This window comes from Orcinus orca, chromosome 12, assembly GCF_937001465.1.
Source record: "Orcinus orca chromosome 12, mOrcOrc1.1, whole genome shotgun sequence".
NCBI lineage: Eukaryota > Metazoa > Chordata > Mammalia > Artiodactyla > Delphinidae > Orcinus > Orcinus orca.
In genome coordinates, this window is record NC_064570.1 from 49,384,559 (window position 1) to 49,409,619 (window position 25,061).

A 25,061-nucleotide genomic window follows, 5' to 3' on the forward strand; every position below is an offset into this window, starting at 1 on the left:
GATCCTATGAGCTAAAAAGCTTAGAGTTAGCACTGAAGGGACACTTCAGAAGCACCAGTTCCCAGGGACAGAACTCTGGGAAAATGATATACAGTGTTGCTCAGTGGAATCCAGGGCTGTCCCTGCAGTCAATAGAACTCAGCTTTTCCCGTAAAGCACTGTTCACAGAGACACACTGCCCAGCTTCCTCTGTGATCAGTGGGGCTAGGCATACCAAATTCATGGACCAAACGTCACCCTCAGAGCAAGGGCAGTCATCTGCCAGGTCCCAGGTTCCACTCCTTCACATGAATTTCCCCCTGAGCACACTCACCCATAGAGCTCCGAGAACTGATGTCCCGGTCTCACAGCTTGAGTCGGCCCCAGTGCTCCTTTAGAGCTTCCAGTTGCTTCCAGAGCACCAGAAATGATCTCAGCAAAGCAAGGGACATCACTGCATCACGCGGGCCCCCCAGCAGTCTGGAGGTCTTTGGGCTGCTTTGGAACCGACTTCTGAATCCTTGTACTCTGGACAAATCTGGCTGAAAGCATTACAGAAATTCTTTTTTTTTTTTTTTTTTAATTAGTCATAGACCACTACAGGATGACCTTTTACATTCATTCAGCTCATGCAGAATGAAGTCTTTGGAGAATGACTTTTCTCCCCAGGAGGAATGGTTTACAGACCAGCAGCACATGTAGAGCTTAGAGAGTATAAGCGTCCTTCCTGAATAGACAGTATATAGAAAGGAGAGAAATGTCTCCATTTCAAGTTTCTGCTTGAGCTGTGAACCACTCACTTTAAAACTCTTTTACTTGGGTGCCAACATTTTATCTGCCGTTGAAAAATTGAGCCTTTCATGTTTAGCCTCTGCATTTTGGAAAGAGCTCTTCCACACACTCAAGATTTAACAACCCATCATGGTAGAGCTATATTATAACTTTAAATTGGGGATTTTACCCATTTTATGGGTAAGGAAATGGAAACTTAAGTTTATCTTATCTCCTATTCCTCCTCCCATCCTTTAAAAGTTAGGCAGAGAACATGTCTCTTGATTTGAATTTATTATTCAATAGGAAATTTCACTTTAAAATTATTTGTTCATTCATTCTTTGGTGCTTTCATTAAATAAGTGTTTGTTGAGGGGCTGCTGTGAGCCCAGGAGGACGTGGAGGGAATAAGGTTTTCAGGTCCCTGCTCTCCTGCACCAGCGATGTGAGGGCCAGGGCTACCCAGAGAGTGACAGACAGAAGGGGAACCTGTATCCCACCCTCAGCCTGAAGACAGTGTCTCAGCTTTCCTTTGCACACCTGGACCATGATGTTATGACAGGAAGGGACTCAGAGGACATTCAGGTAACAACACCTTGGACACTCAAGTTTCCTGGTCAGGAACCGGAAGAACCACCACATGATGTAACTGGACCCTAGATCAGTGCTATTAACATATGGGGAGGGTAGGATGGGGGTGGGGCCGCCAGAAAGAGAGGTGGTTAGGGGAAGAACTACGAGCAAGACCAAGGGGAGAGTGAACTCCTGCCAACAGCTGGCAACCCTTCCACCTAGTAGCCTACCTCCTCAACAATCAGCTAATTCATGCGTTTCCAAATTTATTTTATCCTCAGAAGCCTTTCAGCAAATGAAATCTTACTCAGTGACCCAAGATATCCAACAGACCAAGGTCAAGCGTGGTGACAAGGAGGGGGCTGCCTACAGGCCATGTAGTTGGGCCCCTCCACTCAAAAAGCCCCAAGGTGCCTCTGAGGAACCCAGGGCTCCTGGGACCATTTTAAAGGTCCTGAGCTAGTCCATCACCTTCACTTGGGAGTCTTAGAGACTGAAGTCTAAGAGGTCATAGAACTGGTGGCATAGCTGGGACAGGAAACCTAGAGTCCTAAGTCACAGGCAGTATAAATTCCAGGGCTGCCTATTGTCTATGAATATTGAAATACTCTTAAATGGAACCAATCATAAAATAAAACCAATTAAAATAAATAATAATTTAAAAGCAAACTTACCTTGTTAATATATTCCTGTTAAGAGAAGTCTTCTCTTCCTAAGTGTTTTACAGGATGGGAGAAGGAACAGGAAACAGGATAAAGAACAAGGCAGGGGAGGGCAGAATTGTCAGGGAAAGATGGTAATCCATCAGAAACAGGGCCAAAAGAGAGTAAACAGAAGGACCAAAGGGCCCTTTGGCAGGCTTCTTGGTCTTGGCACTACTTGGTCTATATCCAGCTTTGCAAATGCTCCCTCTGGGTGAGGCATTGAATCCCGCTGTGGAATTTAGTTGGCACATCTAACATACTTCATTTTCCACTAGTTGGCCTGAAATGGACTTGTGACTCAGTTTTAGCCAGTGAGACACAAGAAAAATCTACTGGAAGTCTTCTGAAAAAGATTTCCCTCCTTGATAAAAAGACAAAGCCCCTTAAGGAGAAAGCTTTTTTGCTCCTGTCTTCATCTTACAAGGATGAGGGAGACATTTTGCTGACATACCCAGGATGGCAGAGCTGGGTGCCTGCACCAACATGAACTGCCTCCTTCTAGACCTGTTTGGAAAGATTAATACACTTTCTAATTTAAGTCATGACTAGTTACTTCTAGTAGGTGCACCCTAACTGGCACAGAGGGGTATTGGCTCAAAGGTGGGAGATCAGATAAAGCTTCTGAAAGAGTGGTTTGGAAGTTGAAATCTGAAGGATAAGTAGGAGTTAATCAGATGATGAAGCAGAGAGTGGGAGGACAGGGAAGTTTTCCACCAGAGGGGCCAGTTTGCCTGAAGGTACTGAGGAGAGAGCATGGTGCATCTGACAAAATAAAAGGAGTTGAGGGTAGAGATATTGGCATGATTCAGGTTGTGAAGATCTGGTTAAGGCACCCAGACTCTATTCTCAGGGCATTTGGAAGTCATTGAAGAGTTATAGGAGGGAAGTGACATAATCGGGTTTGCATTTTAAAATACTATCCTGGTGAGTGGACGTGAAGGAGGCAAAGGGAATACAGGGAGTCCTTTGGAGGTTATGATCTTGGCCCAGCATTAGGAGATGACAGTGATTTGGACTGGTGGAGGGGAGTGCTGAGGGAGGATGGAGAAAACTTGGAAGATATTAAAATAATAGGATAGTAGAACTTGGTGTCTGATTGTGGGGTATGATAGACAGAAATCAAAGATGGGTGTCCAGATTTTTTTTGCCTGGGTAACTGGGCAGGTGGTGGTTAACTGACAGGGAATAAGGAAGGAGGAGCACCTTTAGGGGCAGTAAAATGAGCTCAGTTTGGGACACGGTATCTCTGAGATGGAACAAGGCAGTTGAACATATGAATATGATAGGATTGAGATTTGGACTAGACATATAAATTTTGGAGTCATCGCATAAAGCCATCCAAGTTATAAAATTAGCTGGGTTTGCCCATGGAGAGGGCGAGGAGTGGAGCAATATCATGGATAAGAGTATGGGGGAGCTCCGGGGCCTGACTGTTAGGTTGGAACCTGCGTTTCTTTTCTCTCTCGGCAAGTGACTTTTAGGCATATCATTTAATCTTTTTGAGTTTTGGTATTCTTATCTATAAAATGAGAATAATGAAAGTACCTACCTCACAAGATTATTGTGAGAATTAAAGAAATTAATAGTTAATAAAGCCTCTGAACAGATCTCAATCATAGACATTATTAATTAATAATGATCTATTAATAGTGTTCAGGGCCAACTTATTGATTAGACACAGAAGGCACAGTGCTTAGGGCCCACAAAATGTTTTAATTTCTTTTAAAATCAGAAAGAAAAAGAATATTTAGGTTGAATAAAATGCTATAATTTATGATATTAATATATTTTTCTTTATATTAACACAGTTGTAAACTATAACTCTTCATGTTTTTTAATGGAGAAATGGGCCCACAAAGACAAAAGTAGCTAGAGTCATGGAAGTCAAAATGCAGCCCTGGCAGTGGTGGAAGTGGGACAGAACCCAAAAAGCAACATTTTCAGGATTGGCAGAGGGAGGGCACTTGACACAGAAGTCTGAGAAGGCATGGCCCACGATGTCAGAGGAAAACTGGAGAGAGTTGTGCTTTAGAAGCTAAGGGCAGAGAGGCTTCAAGAAGGACACACTGTGTCAAATGCTGCTAAGGATTCAGGTTGGAAGGGGACTGAAAAGTATCCAGGAGATTTAGTGACAAGGACCACGGTGCTCTCAGTGAGAGCAGTCTTGATGAGATGAGGGAGAAGACAGATCACAGTTTCTAAGGAGTGGATGGAAGGTAAGGAAATGGAAATGGCTGCTGCAGAGACTTTGGCTCTGAAAAGGGGACTCTTTAAATGGGGGCACTGGCTAGCTTACCCCACGTCCAGACAAGTCTCTGTCTAGTTCCAGAATCATGCAGAATTGTTTCAAGTTATGATACTAGGGGGACTACTGGCTCTTGGTACCTTAGAGCTTCAGGGAGGCAAGTCCGGAGAAGGGAGTGCTTGCTTAGGAGTCCATGGGCTAGCGGAGTGATGCAGACTGGAGCCAGGCTGAAGACGTTCACCTGGGGCCTCTGTCATACCCTGCCAATTCCAGCCCGAAATGTGTGAGACTCACAAGGAAAAGCAGCCAGTTGGAGTTCAAATTGGTTTCAACGGACCGCCCCCCATGAAGTTTGTTCTAGTTTTAAAATTAAAAGAAACAGATATACCACTGATCATGGGACTTGCTGTGAAAGAACATACTTTGGAGGGGCTCTCACGGGCTACCCCTGCTTCACTGCTGCTCCCGTGCGGCATAAGCACAGTCCCGGGACCCTGGGAGAGGCTATGGGATGGATGAAGCTATCTAGTCCATCTCCCAGATAGAAAGGTCCTTCAGTACAATGCAGCACTGGTCAAGTACGTAGACCGTTCACCAAGAATACCTGTGTATTTTTGTCCAGTGTGGCCTGCCATCCTGGGGGACGCTCCATGATCATATGATAGTTACTCAGAAGGACATCGTCCATTAGCAGCTGCTTGTCCGCCAGCTCTCCATGAGCCACCTTGAGGTCACGGTCACTCAGCCTACAGAGGCATAGCTAAAAACAAAAAGGAACAAAATGAAACCAAAACATCCGTTTTGAACGCTTCTATGTATCCTTTACACGTGGCTTTGAGGGAGAAAATTAGGAGTAGTTGTGTTTACAAGCCCCATGCTCTCAACTATTAAAAAAAAAATCCATAAAACTCAGAGCAACATATCTAGCTCAAAGTCCCCCTTGAACATATCAGACTTTCGGCTCTGTGTGGAAGTCCAAGTTTCCTAAACCTTATGGTGGTGTCCGTATGTGGTGTATGTATAGTGTGATACATGTATGCACAGGGAAAATACTGGAAAAAAACCAAAATGAACTGTGACCGTCCCCTAGCGGGGGACTATGATTAATTTTTTTTAAGCCATTCTTACTATTTCACTTTTAAAAAATAATCTTTTTACTTATGGAAACTTTTGAGCACATACAAAAGCAAACAGAATAGCTCCCATCACGCGGCCCTAAGAACCACCAACCTATGGCCAGTCCTGCCCCATCTTCATCACTCCCCACCTCCATATTATTTTGAAGCAAATGTGCCATTGACTTTAATGTTGTTAATAATACTTTTTTAATATTTTCTATTTAAAAAAATGAAAACACAATAATACTTGCTTAAATCATCAGGGGGAAACATATAATTGAAAGAAATTCTCCCTTTGAGTCCTGCTTAAAGAGTTCTCTTCCTACTACTGTAGGTTGGTCAGTAGTCACACGTCTCTGAACTGCCAGCCTGGGAGTTACTCTAAGAGTTCCCAAGAGTGACCAGAAATGGATGACCACTCCCTCAGATCATTATTAGCCATGAGTATTTCATCTGTTTCAAGTCTGATGCCAGCTGAAACCACGATTTTCTTCTGTCATAAGAAAACATGACTCACCTTGTAGCACTGGGTTTAGTTTCATAACCAAACACCTTGCTTATCTCATAACTTATTCACCACTGACTAGAGTATGAAGGATCAGACCTACGGACCCAATGACACCTGCTTTGCAGTCTGCATTCGGCTCTCTCTGTGACAAGTGGGAAGACCTATCCTACCTGCATCTTATATTCTAGGGTATCTGGGCTGCTACTTGTAACTGGAAATGGTCCTCCATCTTCCAGAAATGCTCTCCAAGGGAACAGCACAAATGCCTAAAAGAACCAAATAATAAATATAATAATGCTGCATAATAATGTCCATAAGAAATAGACACTTGTATATGAACAAGATGTCTGTGTCTGCACACCAGAACGCTGTGGGGTGATTTCTCTATTACATAGAAATAGTTCTTGATGGAGAGTCCTGGATGATGCGCAGGAGACGGTAATAATCTTATTTTTTAAACTGATTTTTCAGAAAGCGACTAAACACTGAGGGTACTTAAGATTTCAGTGTAAATAGTCAACACCAGTATTTCGAAGTCCCAGAATAGTATAAAACCAATAGTACATATTTATAATCAAAAAAAGTAAACTTACTCAAATTTTTTCAATATTTCAAACCTTAAATATTTGTCCTTTATCTCCATCGTGCTCCAGTTCTAGGCATCAACTCAAAACCAATGCCACAACGTTACACATGGGCCTCTGTCTTCTCCACATCACTGTCCAACAGCCAAGGCATCCCCTACTCCCTGGGGCATGACATGCAGTCCTGGATATAGTGGGCCTGTCCACCTGACCCCATTCTACACTTCCAGACTCGGTACTGGCTTCAGACAATTCCCAGAGTTGGAGTTGATTCAGGTAGCAGGGAGCCAGGACACCTGCATCCACCTAACCCCAGGCAACACTCAAAGGCCGCAGGAGCAGGCCCAACGGTCATGGTCCAACCCTGTCTTCGGGTCTAGATGAGTGCAAGGCTTGGGCCAAGAGTCACTGTCTTGTAGCTATGGAAGGTAGAAATGTGAGACTTACCTGGGGTTGATGCTGGCGTTGCTTGGCTTAGCTTTGTAACATAAAACATTAAGTTGGAGGTTTTGGAGTCAAAAGATCTGGGCTTCTGAGGTGGTTTTAAAGATATGCCCACAGGGACTTCCCTGGGGGTCCAGTGGTTAAGACTTTGAGCTTCCACCACAGGGAGCACGGGTTCGATCTCTGGCTGGGGAACTAAGTTCTCACTGTGAGGCCAAAAAAAAAAAAGATATGTCCACAAATTCTTTTTTTTTAAAAAGATATTTTTTGATGTGGACCATTTCTAAGTCTTTATTGAATTTGTTATAATATTGCTTCTGTTTTATGTTTTGTTTGGCCACGAGGCATGTGGGATCTTGGCTCCCTGACCAGGGATCAAACCCACGCTCCCTGCATTGGAAGGCAAAGTCTTAATCAGTGGACTGCCAGGGAAGTCCCGGTCCACAAATTCTTTGATTCTCTTCCCATTAAGAGGTGCAGCACCTTGACCACAGCCTCATGAGAGATCCTGAACAAGAACTACCCAGCTAAGCTGCTCCCAGACTCCTGAGCCTCAGAAACTATATGAGATAATTAATGTTTATTGTGTCAATCTGCTAAATTTGGGGGTAATTTGCTCTGAAGCCATAGATAACTAATACAGTTTGTGACCTAGTGTTGCCATGACTATGCAGCAGTCTGATCTCTGGCCTTCTAGAACCTCAAACTCTTTAGTTGTAGCAGGTGGGTAATATAGTTAGTGCCTAGGAGCAATAATAGTTGCCAGGATTACATTCAATAACGCATGTTGTTACCGGGCTGTTCACAACTCAGCTGCTGACCTAATTTACGTATCGTAATTGCTATCATTATTATTTATTACATGGAAGAGATCAGGTGTTGGTTTTGCTACCAGCTGTGAGCAGATAAGCTGTTGTCCCAATTAGCCTGTTGAGCGGTTTAGAGGGAGAGCACCTGACTGGGAATAACAGCGGGCCATGGGGGCCTAGCCCACTCTACCACGTGAGTGAAGGAGAGCCTACGAAGGCTAAAGGGCATTCCAGCACAATGCACGTTTGATTGGTATAAAAATAGCTCTCAACACACCTGGAGGCTCTGTGGATCCAGCAGCTGTGGCAAGCTGAGCTGGGAAGCAAACATGCTCTTCATGAGAGAGTTGCTCAGTGGCGGCAACCCATGCTACATGTCATCTGTGACAGACTGGTAGGCAGGAGCATTTCCAGCTGCCAAAAATGTTCTTCTACTAAAACAGGAAGGGAATCTCATTAACAGCAGTTACTCAAGTTTCTAAAGCTCAAAACTCTCTTCAAGGTTACTGGAGCAAGATAACAATTTGAGATATCAACAGGTTTCTTCCTCAGCAACATCATCCCTCACTCCCTTTTCTTTACACACTGCCCTTCACTCTCACAATTCACAGCCCTCAAGGGAAAGGTAGCTATCCTCTAGACTAGCACGGTCTAGCTGCAGAACTTTCTGCAGGGCGGAAATGTTCCATATTTGACTGTCCAATATGGTAGCCACTAGCCACATATAGCTGTTGAGCACTTGAAATGTGGCTACCATGACTGAGGAACTGAATTTTAAGTCTTATATCACCAAAATCAATATTAATTTAAACTTTTAAACTAAAATATCCACATGTGGCTACTGTACTGGACAGCTCAGCTGTAGCTCTAGAACAAAGACATCAGTTGTTGAATTTATTTTAAGACCAGTAGCTGAGACAGCAATTCCTGATATGTAAAACCAAATTTTAAGTTAAATAATAAGAGCCTGGGGTTTAAGAGAGAAAGCTTCTTGTTTTGTTTTGAACAAAACTTGGCTTTGCATATCAAGAACCAAAAATCCTGAAGACTAGAGCATGGAATTTATACCATAAGTCACAGAGAAGGAAGTATGCTTGATAAATTACAATCATTTTCTTGCCCCAAAGGAAATGAGTTTAGTGAGCAAGGAAAGACTGTCTCTAGAGCTTAGATCTTGTGGATGCCCAAGAAAAGATGATGAAACAGGATCAGTTTCGGGGGGATCCAAAAGATCCCCAGGACAGAAGGGATCTTTTGCCTAAATCCTCCATGGGCTTTGCCAAGTCATGCATAAAGCAGATATCAAAAAGGAGATTAGTGGGCTTCCCTGGTGGCGCAGTGGTTGAGAGTCCGCCTGCCGATGCAGCGGGTTCGTGCCCCGGTCCGGGAAGATCCCACATGCCGCGGAGCAGCTAGGCCTGTGAGCCATGGCTGCTGAGCCTGCGCGTCGGAGACTGTGCTCCACAACGGGAGAGGCCACAGCAGTGAGAGGCCTGTGTACCGCAAAAAAAAACAAAGAAAAAGGAGATTAGCAATGACTGAGGGAGATGTTAGCACTGATGGAAATGAGGCAGCCTCCCAGAGATGAGCAGATAGTCAAGTGTTGTGGAAAGACCTGAGGAGTGCCTAAGGCCCCACAAGGGGGTGTCCAAGTGGGTGCTGAGCAGCAGGCCAATCAGAAGAGATCTGGGATTGGACAGAGATGGGTGAGGTAGCCACTCCTCTTCAACTGCTGGGATGATTTATAAGCACCCCCAGGAATTTAGATCACCTCTGAGAAGGATAAAGGAGGAGAAGGGTGTGGCGTAAGGCTTAAGGTAAGGTCCAGTATTAGTGCTGCCTTGACATCTGGTAAAATCGGGAGGGCTTTGAATGACCTAACTATAAGTTCCCCTGCCTACTCTGCTCCCACGGGTAAGGTCCCCTAGTCAAACAAACTTCCTTATCAAAGGGACCAAGTACAATCCCTGCTTATCCCCAAGTAGTGGTTTCAGTTCCCTGCCAGACCACAAATTATTCAAATGAACCAATCACATCCTCCTATGGGAGCCAGGAAGCACTATATCCTCTTGATACTACAAAGCCTGCCTCTCAAGCCCCTAGTTGTTCACTCCGGTCACAAGTACAAATCCTCTGTGGCCCTGCATGGCATGCTATGTTCTATTCCCCTCAGCTGTGAGTACATGTGACCAGTAAACTGCTGTTGATCCCATCTGTCCAGTATTTAGTGTCATGTGTTTGGCCATCCCCATAACCTTAGGGCGGAATCCCTCCCTCACCAACAGGGTAAAGAGGAGGCAATTAAAACAAAGGTAAAAGGGGATAATCTTGAATTAATTGATTTTATATCTCAAACTGACCACTTTAAACTGTAAATGTGGCTGAATGACATGGAATTGAAAAGTTTAATCTTTTTGTCAGCAGAAGTAGGGGCTTATGAACTTAAGTTCAAAGAGAGATAAATGTAACTCTATTATTTGCATATCAAACCACTGTACTAGTGCAAAAATCATACCACCCTTTTCACGTTTTTGTGAGAATTAACAAAAGATAGTTGCATACAGTTATATACTGAGACACTGAATAAAAACTTTGACTTATCCTGATAGCTCAAGGATGGCGCTTGGAGTTGCTCAATGGATATATAAACATTTTCTCCTGTTTCTCATATCATTCACATGCTTTCTCATGATTCTCAATGAGCCCTGCCAAGAGGCCCATGATTCATTCAACACCCATGTGACAGTGATGTATCAAGCATCTACTATGTACTGGGTACTGTGTCAGGAACCGTCTGAGATACAAAGATGGGTCCCCCATGGGTCTGACCTTCTAGCCCAGTAGGGCCCAGTGAGGCAGAGCTCATTATCCAGCCACTTCTGACCTTCCTCTAAACTCCCAAGGCACTTTCTATATATATACCTCCCTTACAGGTTGTATATATCTTCTTAAAATAATGGTACTGCAGACAAAAAAATGTCGCCTGCCATTCCACTAAACAAAGAATGTTGCCTGCCACCAAGTCATCAGCCGATACAGCTGCCCCCCAACGGTGTACCCTGAGGGGAATTCAGGATAGAGGAAAACAGGATACTGGCCCTAGATAGGTAAGATGCATATCTAAGAAATAATTTTAATGAGTCCAGACTCTTGCATCTTCCCATATGTAGAAAATCACTAAAATCATTAACTTGTGATGTCTGTTTTTTGTGATTAGCAGTAGTCCTTTGATGTTCAACCACATGGGTTTTTGCTCTTTTTGCTGTTTTGCTGTAAAAACTCCTCTATATCCTGGCTCCTCCCTTACCTCTTCAGAGCAGATCCTCAGAGCTATCTGAGAGACTGTCTCCCGGGCTATAGTCCTCAGTAAGGTTCCCGGAATAAAACATTTGCAACTTTTAGGCTGTGCATTTTTCTTTAACCAACAGTACCAAAAAGCAGAGTATTCTAATGGAAACATTTATTTTCAGCCTAAATCAAGAGCACAGAAGCCCAATATCCCACAAACCTCTTCCTGGTTGACTCCTTCCATGTCATTCCTATGCTTTTCTCCCACCAATCCACAAAATTATTTTCTCTCTCTCAGCCTCTGGGTCCAGCTTTGTTCGTACCTTACTGTTGACTGTATTGCTTATATTTTAAAATTTCTTTTTTGTTTATTATGATGTTTTAACATCTTTAAAAAAACCTTGCTGGCTGGGGAGAGACTGCCCTTCCCTGCATAGCCAATTCTTAGAGATAGCTAAGGGCCCAGCATGCCTTTGATATGCAAACTAACCAATCTGAGCCATACGTCCTCTGACCCTTGCAACCCAGGAGGCAATATTTCTCTCCTTTAATCATCCCAGGGCTAGTTAACAGGCAACTAGAGACCTCTCCTACAGCCCAAAGCCCGCTGGAATTATTCAAAGTAGCCGATCTTAAACTGTTCCTCTGCCCTGCCTTGCCTTTCCAGGTCATGGCCTAAGCACTCTCCTTGCTCCCGACCTGTGGCCCTGTATGACATGGCATGATGGATGTTTCTAGGAACTGAGTATAATAATTTTGTTTTCCTGAGTCTCTCCTGTGTCTCCTCTTGTGGCTGCACCAGACTGATTTTCACATAAGAGAACATAGAACATTGACTTGCTCTTTTATCTTGGTAAGTTTGTGCAGAACTTTTAACTACTAAGTGCCACAAACAACCACAATTTTTGGCAGAGTTTTAGAGCCCCAAACACGTACTAGGTCTATTAATTTATAGATACTTGGAGACTATTAAAAAATATCAATACAGTTCAGATGTAAATATGACTGCTACTCTAAGCTAGAGAACCATAGCACATGATACACTCTCTAGAGAGATGAGAGTCAGATTCTAGGCACCACCGTTAATCAGATCATTGGTTAACCTTTTCCTCACGTTCCTAATTCTTCAGTCTAGATCACTGTCCTTGATAGGCCCCATCTCTCCTTTATCAATAGTACTACTTATTAGGGAGCTGTACAATGTAATGCTATGTATAGAAAGGGGTCTCAGAATGATACTTAACATTTTTAGCACTATATCCTCTTTTATTTCCTTCCTCTCCATGTACCCCATATTTTGAAAGATTTTTCTACCAAATTAAGCATTCTCCTGTTTTTAACTCAAAGCCACATAAACACCTAGCCTAAGCTCTGAGCTGCAGGAAGAGATGAAGAAACATGATATAAAGGAAAGAACAGGGCACTGGAGTCAGAAAAACCCTGTGAATGTAAGGTCTGCTACAACAAGCTTGTGACCCTGGGGCAAGTTAGGCAACTTCTCTCTCTATTTCTTCATCTGTAAAGATGGTGATATGATTGCTATTCCACGGAGTTGGCACATGGCGGGAACTCAACCAAAGCAAGTTCCCTCTCCTCCTTATCTCATTCGTTCTTATGATTCCAGTTAAAAAAAGAAAGAAATGCGACATTTTCTTTACCTGCAAAACTTTTGGGCAAACGTGTCTTTTTCATCATGTCTTTAGAAATACTGAAAACAGCTCACTGTGACAACTCATTCAGACCCTCAGTTGGTAAACCTGGCCTGAGCCTTCTGCTGGGGTAGGTCTGACCAGTGCAGCTTGCCAGCAGCACTCAAGATACAGGGAAACTCACAGGAATGAAAGGTCAGCTTGTTGCCTGTGCCAGTGCTACACCTGCCAACTGCTAGCCCCTAATAAAGTCATGTCTCCCCAGCAGTCCACTAAAATACAAGGATAGATGTATCACGTTCTCCAAACTGTTTTGCCACACTCCAGCTGCCTTACTGTCAATAAGCGGTCAAGGGTTTCCAAGAATACCAGTCATGCTGTGTGTGACAGAGTCAGCCATAATGCGATCCCAGGCAAGCTGGCTGTAGCCACAGGGAGCAGGGAATTCATGGGACACATGCTAGGGTTTTTCCTGGATGCAAGGATATGAAAAAGAAAATGAAACCCAAAAAACGCCTGCAAAGTGGCCGGAGGAGGCCAGGCAAAAGTTGTGGCTCTTTACTTCTCAGGCGCTGGAGACCAGGAGCACATGGGGCCTTCTCTGTGTCGCCCAGACATCCCTAGATAACCCTGAAGCACACTTTAATATCTGTGTGTTCAGAGACACTCAAACTAGGTGAGCATAAAGATAAATTGAAAAATGAAGAGAAAACCAACACAAATTCGAGGACTAAGAAATTGGTGTTGCTTCTTGAGAGACTGCTTGATGAACTCTTAAATCAGGCTTATTGCAGAAAGTTAAGTTACCTTTGGTTTATTGCCTTAAATTCCTCCTTTTTACCGTATTCACTCTGAACATCAATAATACACTCAGATCAGTGGCACTCTGCATGCCATATGTTTTATTCTGTCCTATAGAATTCCTTTGAGGGACTTTTTTTTTTTTTTCTGGTTTCCCTCCATTCTTGAATTTCAAATGAATTCAATCCTTTAAATCAGGGAGGGAGTGGCAAACTCTTTCTTAAAGGGTCAGATAGTAAATATTTTCAGCTTCGTGAATCATATAATCTCTGTTGCAACTATTCAACTCTGTGGTTCTAGTGTGAAAGCAGTCAGAGACTATCTATAAATGAATACGCCTGGCTGTGTTCCAAAAAAACCTTCATTTCTGGACACAGAAACTTGAATTCCACATAATTTTCATGTGTCACAAAATACTACTCTTGAGTTTTTCCCTCAACCATTTAAACACATAAAAACCATCCTTAGGGCTTCCCTGGTGGCGCAGTGGTTGAGAGTCTGCCTGCTAATGCAGGGGACACGGGTTCGAGCCCTGGTCTGGGAGGATCCCACATGCCGCGGAGCAACTAGGTCCGTGAGCCACAACTACTGAGCCTGCGCGTCTGGAGGCTGTGCTCCGCAACAAGAGAGGCCGCGATAGTGAGAGGCCCGCGCACCGCGATGAAGAGTGGCCCCCGCTTGCCACAACTAGAGAAAGCCATCGCACAGAAACGAAGACCCAATACAGCAAAAATAAAATACATTAATTAAAAAAAGAAAAAAAAAAACCAAACATCCTTAGCCCACAGGCCTTACAAAATCAGGCAGGGGCCTATGGCAGTAGTTTGCTGATCTCTAACTTAAACAGATGAGATTGATTAGAACCAATTGTACTACTGAAGCATTTACCTTTGGCGCAAATGATTAATTCACCTGAAATTAAAGATAAACTCAATCCTCAGGCATTTCTTGCTCTGGCTAATAAATAACTCTTATAGGTTGGTGGACATGCCCAGAGGTGAATGACAGGCCCTGGGCAATGTGATTCTGATGCCATCAGAGGACAGCACCAATTTCTATCAGGTCCTTGGCAGAGGACAGGTCGACAGGAGCAGAGTGAAACTTTTGTGCCTAGAAACATTAAACTTTCTTGCAATCTGAGCTGGTCTATGCCACAGAGAAGCAGAGGCCAGATATGAGGGGACTCTACAGGGCCACTGTCCTGTTGGCCTTGAGCTACATGCTTCTTCTCCTCCCCTGGTCTATGGAAGTATGCTGTTCTCATTCCAGGTAACAGTTCCTTCTTTTCAAACTCAGGAGAAGTCTTCAGTTTACATAAGCAAAAAGTTCCCTGGGGTAAACAGTCATATTTACTCAGTTGGTGAGCTCTGGGAAGGGCGAGGGAACTTCTCCAAGCTTCCTGTCTCTTTTGGTTATCTAAGGACTTCTCCTTGCTTGCAGGTTCAGCACTAAGTAAAATCCTCAAGCGGAAAGACATTTATCTTTCAGCTTCTCCTTTCCTCCTGCCTCTTGCCTTCTCTTTGGAGTCTCCCTTTCCATCAATCCTGCTGCTGTCTGGCATCCATCCTAGCTCTCAGGCTTTGGAGTCAAAGGCACATAGGTTCTAATTCTGGTCTGCTACTCACTGGCTGTGTGATTCCAAACACAGACACACCCCAAAGACCTCTGAAGAAAAAAGGCTGGAGGAAATGCTATGAATGAAGGACTCCTGGTTCCTTCTGAGGTCCTCTGAAAAATATACTGAATATACTGAAACCAGTCATAGGACACAGTGCCCTCCATTCCTGCAGACTGAGAGCACCAGGGCAGAGAAAGCCCCATAAAGCAGTTCCTGGGGGAAGCAGAGTGGCTCCCCTGGGAGAACAGGAGCAAGCTGAACTACATGGAGCTGGAATCCAAGAACTTCTGGGGTATAGTCCTATTTCTTCATCCTATGTAAATTCCTTGCAAATTCGGACTTGAGAGATTTCAGAGCCCAGAGGGCTAATGAATGGCCATCATGACAATTAGTCAAAACCTTTATATCCTACGTGCTTGACAAAGCTACAGCTCCCAAAGCTGTTTGTCAATCAAAAGAAAACAAATTAGCCTGATTTCTTGTCCTGCTGAATTTGCATTCTAAATGCAGAGTCCCATGATGCTCAGAGTAAGAAAAAGCAGAGCAGAAAGAGAAAATATGGTTCAGTACAAGCCCCACATTTCTATTCTCTATGGACACTCATACTAATGGTGGGAAGTGATTATAATCCACAGATAAAAGCACTGCCCTCCCAGGTCCCCCTCATTGACTAAATACTCACACTGGGACTTTATCAAATGAAGTTAATTAATTTTGACAATTTAAGAATAAGCAGAGACCCTCAGGCCTGACCTCTTCCCTTCCCATACACAGCTTATTATTTATACCGGAAACATTGTGACTCTTAATCCAAGCTAATTTTTTCATCAGTCATGATTAATTAACCAAATAAACATTCTTTTTGAATGCAGAGTATTTAATACCTACAAGGCCAGAGGTAAATTAACTTATTTATAAATTTAACTCAGGTGGTGATTTCCATTGGTTTCAGATGTGCAGTGAAAAATTCTGTGTTTTTGAAAGGTAATTAAGGGCTGAAAAAATAAAACTCTTAGGAAAAATCATCTTCAGAAGTATAAAAAATGTGATTCCCAATAAAACAGCCTGTTATGCAAACTAACTATATTGAAATCACATTTAATAAAATCAAGAATATTATTATCCAACAAAAACACAGTTCACCTGGACAGCCTCCGCAGCCGAACGTGTTTGGTAGCGGCAGTGTTCTGGATCAGGTTGTGCCCCCGACTATTTAAAGCTCATTATCTAATAGTGCCAAGAGTGGCCTCCCTCCATGATCACTCAGAAACACCTGCCCCACAGAATTTATTGGACAGGATTAGCACTCCAGCCCTTACCGGATGAGGTACCTCACTGCAGCATCAAACTGCAGAAACATAACCTTCCTTTGAAGGAGGAGGACCTGGGACACCACAGTGGGGTCTTGGGGTCTCTGGAGGCTGTCAATCATTTTCTGCAGCTCTTGAAGCTCAGACCCTAGAAGATGGACGACATTTTACTCACTGTGAAACACAGGCTACCCTAGCTACCCTGTGAACCATTTCACCTCCAAAGCTAACTTTTTACCTAAATTGACTTCTCTTTGTTTGTGAGTATACTAATTATATGTTTTGCAAGATCAGCAAAGCCTTATGTTCTAGAACCCAAGGTCTGATTTATCTTTCCTTCCTTCCTTCCTCCCTCAGGAATGTAATAACTTGCTTTGCTTTTCAGCAGAATAAGAACATACTGTTGAAAGAAAGTTTCAGTGTTTATAAGGCTACAGACTCTAAATAGATTGAAAAAGAGAAATTACAAGGAATGGGAAAGTATAGGCCTCAGTAAGTCTATTAGGGGCTTGAAATTACTATAAACCAGCACTCATTTCTCATAGCCATGCCATTCAAATCAGCCCTGTCACTGGCTCATCCTGTCAATGGCTCATAGATTAAAGAAGACTCAGGACCATCCAAGGCAAGCAAAAATATGTACACATATATGTATACATGTATACAGACACATACATAGATCCTTCTAGGAGATTCTCATCATTTTAGGAGTAGATGTGGGAGATCCTAAATTGGCTTATTTCTTGGACCCTTACTGCAAAAGATTTATATGTGTTTTGGATGGAAATTTAAGTTAGAGGCCTTTTGGGGCACTCAATACTGGTTTGAGGAACCTGGCCTGGGTCTAGATGGCTGTACTAGCATCTCTATTATTGGCTCAGGAAATGAGCTGCTTAGAATGGGAGAGCACAGCAAGAAAATGACAAGCCCTTAGGGAGCACTGATGGGGCAGGTGGGTGGGCCCCATTTCCGGGGCTACCAGAATGTCAGCTGATCTGAAGTGCTCATCAGCTCCCTGTGGGCACAGTGATAGTTTTCTACTTGAGAGGACATCCCTGCTATGGGAAGAGAAGGATTGGGAAATTGATCACCATCCCTGATTGTAGCCCATGGCAGAAGTGAGATGGGAGATCCACGAAGCATTTCCGGAGTTACTCTATGTCAACCTCTCATCCAGACTTGAGCAGCCTTGTACCCTATCTGGCCCGGTACTGGATCTCTTCCTACATTTCTGGCATGGAAGGCAGGGGAACTGAGGGAGCAGGGAGGCTGTCCCTGAGAGCCTGATCAGGGCAGAGCCAGGTCTGAGAATGGTTGCTAATATGTACTTGCAATATATGCTCTTGGCTTTAGGAAAAGATGAGCAGTCCAGATTTTATATCCATTTGATGTTTTACACACCACAGAAAAATGTTTTTTGGGTATTTTCCCAGCCACAAAAGAATTGGGGCCAATCATTAGAGTTTTTATGAATCCTCTATAAATCTGATGGTCATATTGGGCTGAAAAGAAACTTCCACCAGAAGAGGAGTCACAGATCAAATTGTACAAGAACTTTAAGAATGTTGCACTGGATGGGAGAAGTGATGGTCAGTGAGCCTTATTTGTTCAAGGTCTAACGTGGCTGGTCTACAAGCAATACACTCTGTCAGGCTATGCAGCAACCAGGGGGAAAGGTTTATCATCGCCTGCAATGACAATGAAAAAAGAATCCGAAGTTGTACATACCCTGTGATTAAAGCTCTGTAAAATGTATTTTGGGCAAGGGCTAGAAGGAAGTAAGGATAAATAAAAATATTTCACTTGTTACAATGGTTGGATTACGGGTGATTTTTCTCTTTTCATTATTTCCATTACTGTTTATATAATGCTGTGTGTGCACTTTTACACGATCACTTCCCAGCAAAATTGTTCTGTGCTGACAGGTGGCATTATCATTAAAGTACAGGTGTGGAGGAGGGTCTACCTTTTCTTTGTTACGCACTGGTAACAGTCCTCATTTGGGTCTCCCTTTCTTGTGGGCTCACATGGCTCAGTGGGAGCAGAGATGGCAGGCACAGGCAGGGAAGGCAGCCTGTCTGTGAGGAGGCGGCAGATGGTTGCCGTGTGGTCATGGGGGTGGTGGGAGGAGACCCTCCGCCGGGAAACAAATGAGCCTCTTCTTGTGCCTTTCCCCAGGAGGGTTCCCTTTGGGAAATCAGACAGAGAGAGCAGAATCACAGTGGCCCTGCTTCCATGTGAATACTCAAAGCCAGTACATTTTGTTCATGAAACCCTGAGTTCAGTGTGTAGTGTCTGGGTTTAATTGGCCTCCTAATCCTTTACAAGAAAATCATAATGTAAACTCCTACATTCTGATTCCACCCTCTGCTTCACACTGACTCCAAAGGGAGTTGCTGGCTTTCAGGGAAGGAGAAAATTTGGCAGGGTCCACAGAACTAGCCCACAGTATCTCATAGCTGCTTCCTCAGTCAAGTGGGAGGACCACAGCTGAAATTCGAAGTGTCTCTTTAAAAGATATTTTAAAGCACATAAGTCTTCAAAAGTCACTTTAACTCCAAACAGCTCTGAAATGGCTAAAAGGAGTTGGGTGGGTCTATGAACAGACCCGTCTCCTCTGTTCACCTTAGTTTTCCTTGTCTCCTCTGGGAAGCAGGCCAGGAACTGAGCAGCCTAGCCTTTTAAAAAAGATGATTATCTTAGAATGGAATTTTTTTTAGTTCAGTTTGCTCTTTATCTATTTTCAGCGAAGCAGAGTATGTAAAACTTTGCACATTCTCCCTGGAGCACAAATGTTTTTACTGGCAACATGACAAGGTGTGTCTCTCTAGTTGTACACCTTGGAAAGCCTGGGCCCCAATTATTTCAATTGTTTCCGGTTCATAAGCATTTAAGTAGTAAAAAACCAATTTCCTTCATCCTCAATTCTAGGTCCTCAACAATTTGGCCTCATTTACCACTATCCCTCAGTGTTGCACTGGTGGGTTCATCATTCTCTCTGGACTGGCCATGTGTAGTCCTGCCTGTTATCTTTGCCAGTATCCTTTTCTTGTCCCCCTTTAGGACAAGCCCTCCTATTTTTCTCCATTGATTCAAGTGAGGACAAGTCCCCCCAGATCACCCTCCCTGCGGGCTCTTCCCTCCCAGTTGCTACAGAACTTCCTATGCAGTGACTTCTTTTGGAAACATGGCTCTGGCCCTACCTTGGCTTCTATCTCATCTTCTCAAGGGCAGCGATAGCATTCTTCCTTGCCCATCCTCCTTTCTCCTGTCCCTCATCTACAGTCCAGCCCCACACCCTCCCAACATCCAGCTCCACTGCAGAGCATCTTAGTTTATTTTCTGAGTTAACCCCTTACGACAGTCCCCAGATTAGCAAAAGGAAAGGAGCTAAGAGTGCTTTGGAACTTCTGTAATCTCTTGATGCTTATATTGAAGACTTGCTAGTAGGCCTGCAACAATTCTGTGCTTTCTGCTGAGGTAGCACCAACCCCTTCCCTTCTTCATGCTGCCTCTCCTCAGATATAGGATCAATCTTCCTTGTGGAACAAGTCAGAATCTCCCACAACATTTCCTTGATGCACCGCCCAGAGAGGAATAGGTTCAGATTATATCATGTTTGTTTTAAGACCACTAAGTTTAGATAGGCACGTTACCTCATTTCTTTGGCTCTTCTCACACTTTAAAATCCTTGTCTACTATGTTATAATATACTGCTGTTAATTGATGAATATTTACATGACTAATGACATAATTAGGATGGGAGTCAAATTATTTAAATAGTAAGACCAGTTTCACTGCTTCTGATAAACCCAGCTTAGCTTACTAAGCATTTCAGTGTCTTTAATTTACCTCATGCATTTATCTGAGAACTTGTGCTGAGTGAGAGTTCACGGATTAGCACTGGGCAGATAAAACAAAAGCCTCAACTATTCTTACTAACAGGACTACCAGGTCATTGTAAGCTTACTGAGGGCTGTCTGCAAGCTTCTTGACAGTGAATGCTTGGCCTTGACCTTGCCACATTAGTTCACGAAGCCCAGAAGGGGAAAGGGAATGAAAGCAAAGCTAATATTTAATGGGGACTTGTACATCCTTCTAGAATTTTTACAGATTTTAATCCACAGAACATCTCCCTGAGACAGGTGTTGTCACCCCTGTTTTACAGATGACAAACATAGAGCCAGGGAGTAAAGTGCCCAGCTTTTAGTAAACCAAGTGACAGAGGCAGGGTAAAAACCCAGGCCCCCCAAATTCTGACTTGGCATACTCCATGGTTTAACCTGTAAATGTTGAATCAATCCGTTTGGAGGCAGTATATAATGGGACTTTCCCTTTGCCCTTCTGTCATTTATGAGGAAATATTTTAGTCCTGTCTTTCCAGGTATTAAAAGCTTCATAGTAATTAAGTAGATGGGGGAAATCCTTTCACAATGTATATGTATATCAAATATAAAGTTGTTCACTTCAAATATATGACAATTTTATTCTTCAATTAGGCCTCAATAAAGCTGAAAAAAAAAAAGAGCTTCATGGAATTTCAACTGAATATTGAAGGCAATTTTAATCACCTTTAATCACTTACCAATACCCTTAGTTCCTCCCCAGTCATCTCTCAGAGGGTTAGGACTTAGAGGAAATTCAAAATTTGGATGATTTCCAAGTTTAGCCAAACTGAAGAGGTAGGCCACAATGTCATGGAGACGGGCTATCAGCTGTAGAGTTAGCTTTAAGGCTCTAAAAGCTACCTGTGGGTAAAATCAATACAAGGAAATAATTTTCAAGAAGCTTCTAAAGGGATATAAAAATATATGAGCATCGATTAGGAATAATATATTTAAACAAGAATATTTAGATAAACATTTTCACAGTATAATACAGGATAATAGTTACAGGATAATATCTGAAAAAAAGAACAAGCCTTTTCATGAACTCAGGTTATATATGTCTTTGGACAAGGTAACTCTGGCTGGGGAATTAAAGCAAAGTGTTTCTCTTTGTTTAAAGCCATTGGAGGCCAAAAACACATCAAAATGTGTTTGTATGACTAACTATCAATGAATTACAAGGGTCACAAATAAATTCCTAGCAGGGACTCATATTCAGACAACATTACCCTGAGGGAATACCTGTAAGCAAAACATAACTACTTATCAACACAGTTTAAACACATGATTGAAAAACAAACAATGGATCATAAATATCAACATTCAGTGAAGGAAAAGAGAAAAATTATGATTTAACTGCAGAAGGAAGTAGTTTTATATATTTTTAAAAACCCTAAAAATTCTTCCGTGAATGAATGAAATAAAGGGTAGTTCTATTTCTAATTTTTTGAGGAATCTCCATACTGTTTTCCATAGTGGCTGCACCAATTGACATTCCTACCAAAGGTGCACAAGTGTCCCCTTTTCTCCACACCCTCACCAAGACTTGTTTTCTCGTCTTTTTTTTAATAATAGCCATCCTAACAGGTGTGAGGTGGTATCTCATCATGGTTTTGATTTGCATTTCCCCGACGATTAGTGATACTGAGCACCTGTTCATTTATGTATTGGTCATTGGTATATCCTTTGGAAAAATGTCTGTTCAGGTCCTTCGACCATTTTAAAATCGGATTATTGGTTTAAATTTTTTTTCTTTGTTTTGTTTTTGCTTTTGCTATTGAGTTATATGAGTTCCTTACATATTTTAGGTATTATCCCCTTATCAGATATATAGTTTGCAAATATTTTCTTGCATTATGTAGGTTGCCTTCTCCTTTTGTTGAGTTTTTTCTTTACTAGCAGAGACCTTTTAGTTTGATGTTATCCCACTTGTTCATTTTTGCTTTTGTTGCCTGTGCTTTTGTTGTTGTATCCAAAAAATCATTGCCAAGACTGGTGTCAAAGAGCTTTTTCCCTGTTTTCTTCTCTGATTTTATGGTTTCCAGTCTTACAGATAAGTATTTAATCCACCTGAAGTTAATTTTTGTGATTGGTGTAAGATAGGGATTCAGTTTCATTCTGTTGCATGTAAAATTACCATATGATCCAGCAATCCCACTTCTGAGTATATATCCAAAGGAGATAAAATCAGTATATCAAGGAGATTATTCATACTTCCATGTAGCATTACTCACAATAGCCAAGATATGGAAACAACCTAAGTGTCCAGTAGATGGATAAATGGATAAAGAAAATGTCACACACACATGCATGCAAACACACAGGAATATTATTTAGACATAAAAAAGAAGAAAACCTTGCCATTTACAACAACATGGGTAAACTTGGATGACATTATGCTAAGTGAAATAAGCCAGACAGAGAAAGACATACACTGTATGATCTCATTCATATGTGGAATCTAATCAAAATGAAAAGGTCAAACTTATAGAAAGGTGGTTGGTTGCCAGGGGATGGGGGAGATGGGCTGATGTTGGTCAAAAGGTACAAACTTTATTTATAAGATAAATAAGTTCTGAGGATCTAATGTACAGCATGGTGACTATAGTTAATAACACTGTATTTTATACTTGAAATTTGTTAAGAGAGTTAGACAAGCATTCTCACCTCCAAAAACAAGGTAACTATGTGAGGTGATAAATGTATTAATTAGCTTAACTGTGGTAATCATTTCACAATGTATATGTATATCAAATCATCATGCTGTACACTTTAAATATATACAATTTTATTTGTTAATTACACCTCAATAAACCTGGGGGGGGGAAGAAAGAAAGGGTAAGAAACCTAAATTGCTAAACAGGTTTTCACTTACAAAGAAAAATCAGAATGTTCCCAAATTGCCATTTTCAACATTGCATTTTATTTAACTAATACTTGAATGCTTTATGTATTTCTATATCTACTCTTTTTTAATGGTCACCCTCCATCAGTAAATGAGGTACTTAGAGGAACCCCTCAAAAAACAGGAACCAGCTAATGACTGTGATTAAGTGCGATCTCAACCTCTCCTTAGTTTCAGCGCATCAGGGTGGGATTTTCTTGGCGTTGTGGAGGAAATTAAGGATTAATAAGGAATGTCGGAAGCTCCAATTAGTGTTCAGTAATGACCATGGAGAAACAGAACTATGAAATAATGAGGCACAAGGGAAAATATAATAAAGCAGGCAAAAACATGAGGAGCTGTGAGATTTCAGTTATTAGGTGTTCCTGAAAAAAAAAAAAAACAAGAGATATTCTCTGAAATTGATATGTTTAACTGTGGGACATAAAAAAGCCAATTTCCATTCTGGCACACATAAAAAAATACAAACCTTTTCAGGAAGAGTTTTGAACATAATCAGCACTTCAGAAGGATGGGGTATGAACCATAAATTGAGGAAGACTTTCCCGTCAGCAGGCAGCAAACATCGCGGCCAGGGCTGAAAACTCCTGCGGCATGAGAAGAAAACTCCGGGAGTACAGCATTTCTCTTTCTAAAAGGGGCGTCTGGCATGAACTTACCACCGCCCTCCAGCCACAGCCCCAGAGCCCACGTTGTGGTGACACACACACCCAGCGTCTAAGCCCAAGGGCAGCAGCCCTCCTTTTCAGGCTGCTCACAAGTGGCCACAGTTATAAATAACTCAACAGGAGAAGAGCAGTTGGGCTGGTTTTAGCTTCAGCTGTTATCGGGAGGAAGGAGTGGGCACAGGGGGAGGGAAAGGTGTAATAAGAAAGGAAGCGGAGGGCATAAATTAAGTGCCAGCACCATACCTCGGGTGACATTTTCTCACTTAATTCTTACGACAACCTTGGGATGTTCCTATGTCGTTCCTGTTTCACAGATGAGAAAACTGAGGCCCTACCAGGCTACGTAGATCTTTCCTATCCAGCTCCTAAAAGATGAAGTTGAGATTTAAGCGCAGGTCCGTCTAGTTCTAGAATCCAGGCTCTGGAGACCAGCCTCTATTTTCCTTCTCTCCCCACCACGTTTCCTGCCAGGTTCTCTAGACTCTGGCCCACTTTTCCTTCTTTCTCCTTTCTTCCTCCTTCAAATACTTGATCATTTCTTAGGCAGCAGTATTGCTATCTCTTCGTTACTGGTTTACATACAAATACATAATTCATATATGTCTGGTGTAAGGATTCACACAAGCCCAGGTACCCACTACCTGGCCTGGGAAACAGAATGTCTCCAGCTCCTCTGAAGCCCTTCCACAGCTCCAGAGCCCCAACTTGCTCCACCTTGGCTGGCAGTGCCTCAGGGCACCTTGGTCAAAAAAGGCAAGAACTGAACTCCTCACCCCTACCCGCACCCCGATCCCAGGCTTCCTCCTGTGTTAAAAGAAACACAACCCCCAAGTCCTCAAAACCAGAAACCAGGGAGTCATTTTTAGATGCTTCCTTCTTTATCCCTCAGGTCCTATTGATCCCATTGCTCTCTTGTACCCAGTTTCCATTCCCACTCCATTGTCTATAGCAAGGACTCTCAACGGGAGGGTCTCACCTTCTAGGGAGCCTTTTGGAAATCATAGGGGCATTTTTTTGATTGTCATTATTTCTGGGTCCTTAGGAGAGACTCAGATGACCCTTTCCATTTCTTAAAGTAAAATGTAATTCATTTTAACTGAGGGCTGAATGTTTTCGATATCATACATTCTGAATACGAAACTTTTTAAATTACTAAAACTCTACTTGGAGTAGTCTCAAGTCTCAGGGTTTTAATCAGGT

At 42.6% G+C, this 25,061-nt stretch overlaps 1 protein-coding gene across 1 annotated transcript in view; it reads right to left on the reverse strand.

Annotated features, from left to right (window-relative positions):
- Positions 1–5,147: 5,147 nt before the first annotated feature.
- Positions 5,148–25,061, reverse strand: part of LOC101286846 (uncharacterized) — a 31,898-nt gene continuing 11,984 nt past the window's right edge. Inside the window, 5 exon segments of the mRNA XM_049695321.1 lie at positions 5,148–6,164; positions 8,013–8,166; positions 16,411–16,549; positions 20,987–21,149; positions 23,663–23,780. Of these exon segments, the coding sequence (XP_049551278.1) occupies positions 6,060–6,164; positions 8,013–8,166; positions 16,411–16,549; positions 20,987–21,149; positions 23,663–23,780 (679 nt within the window). The 3' untranslated portion in view covers positions 5,148–6,059.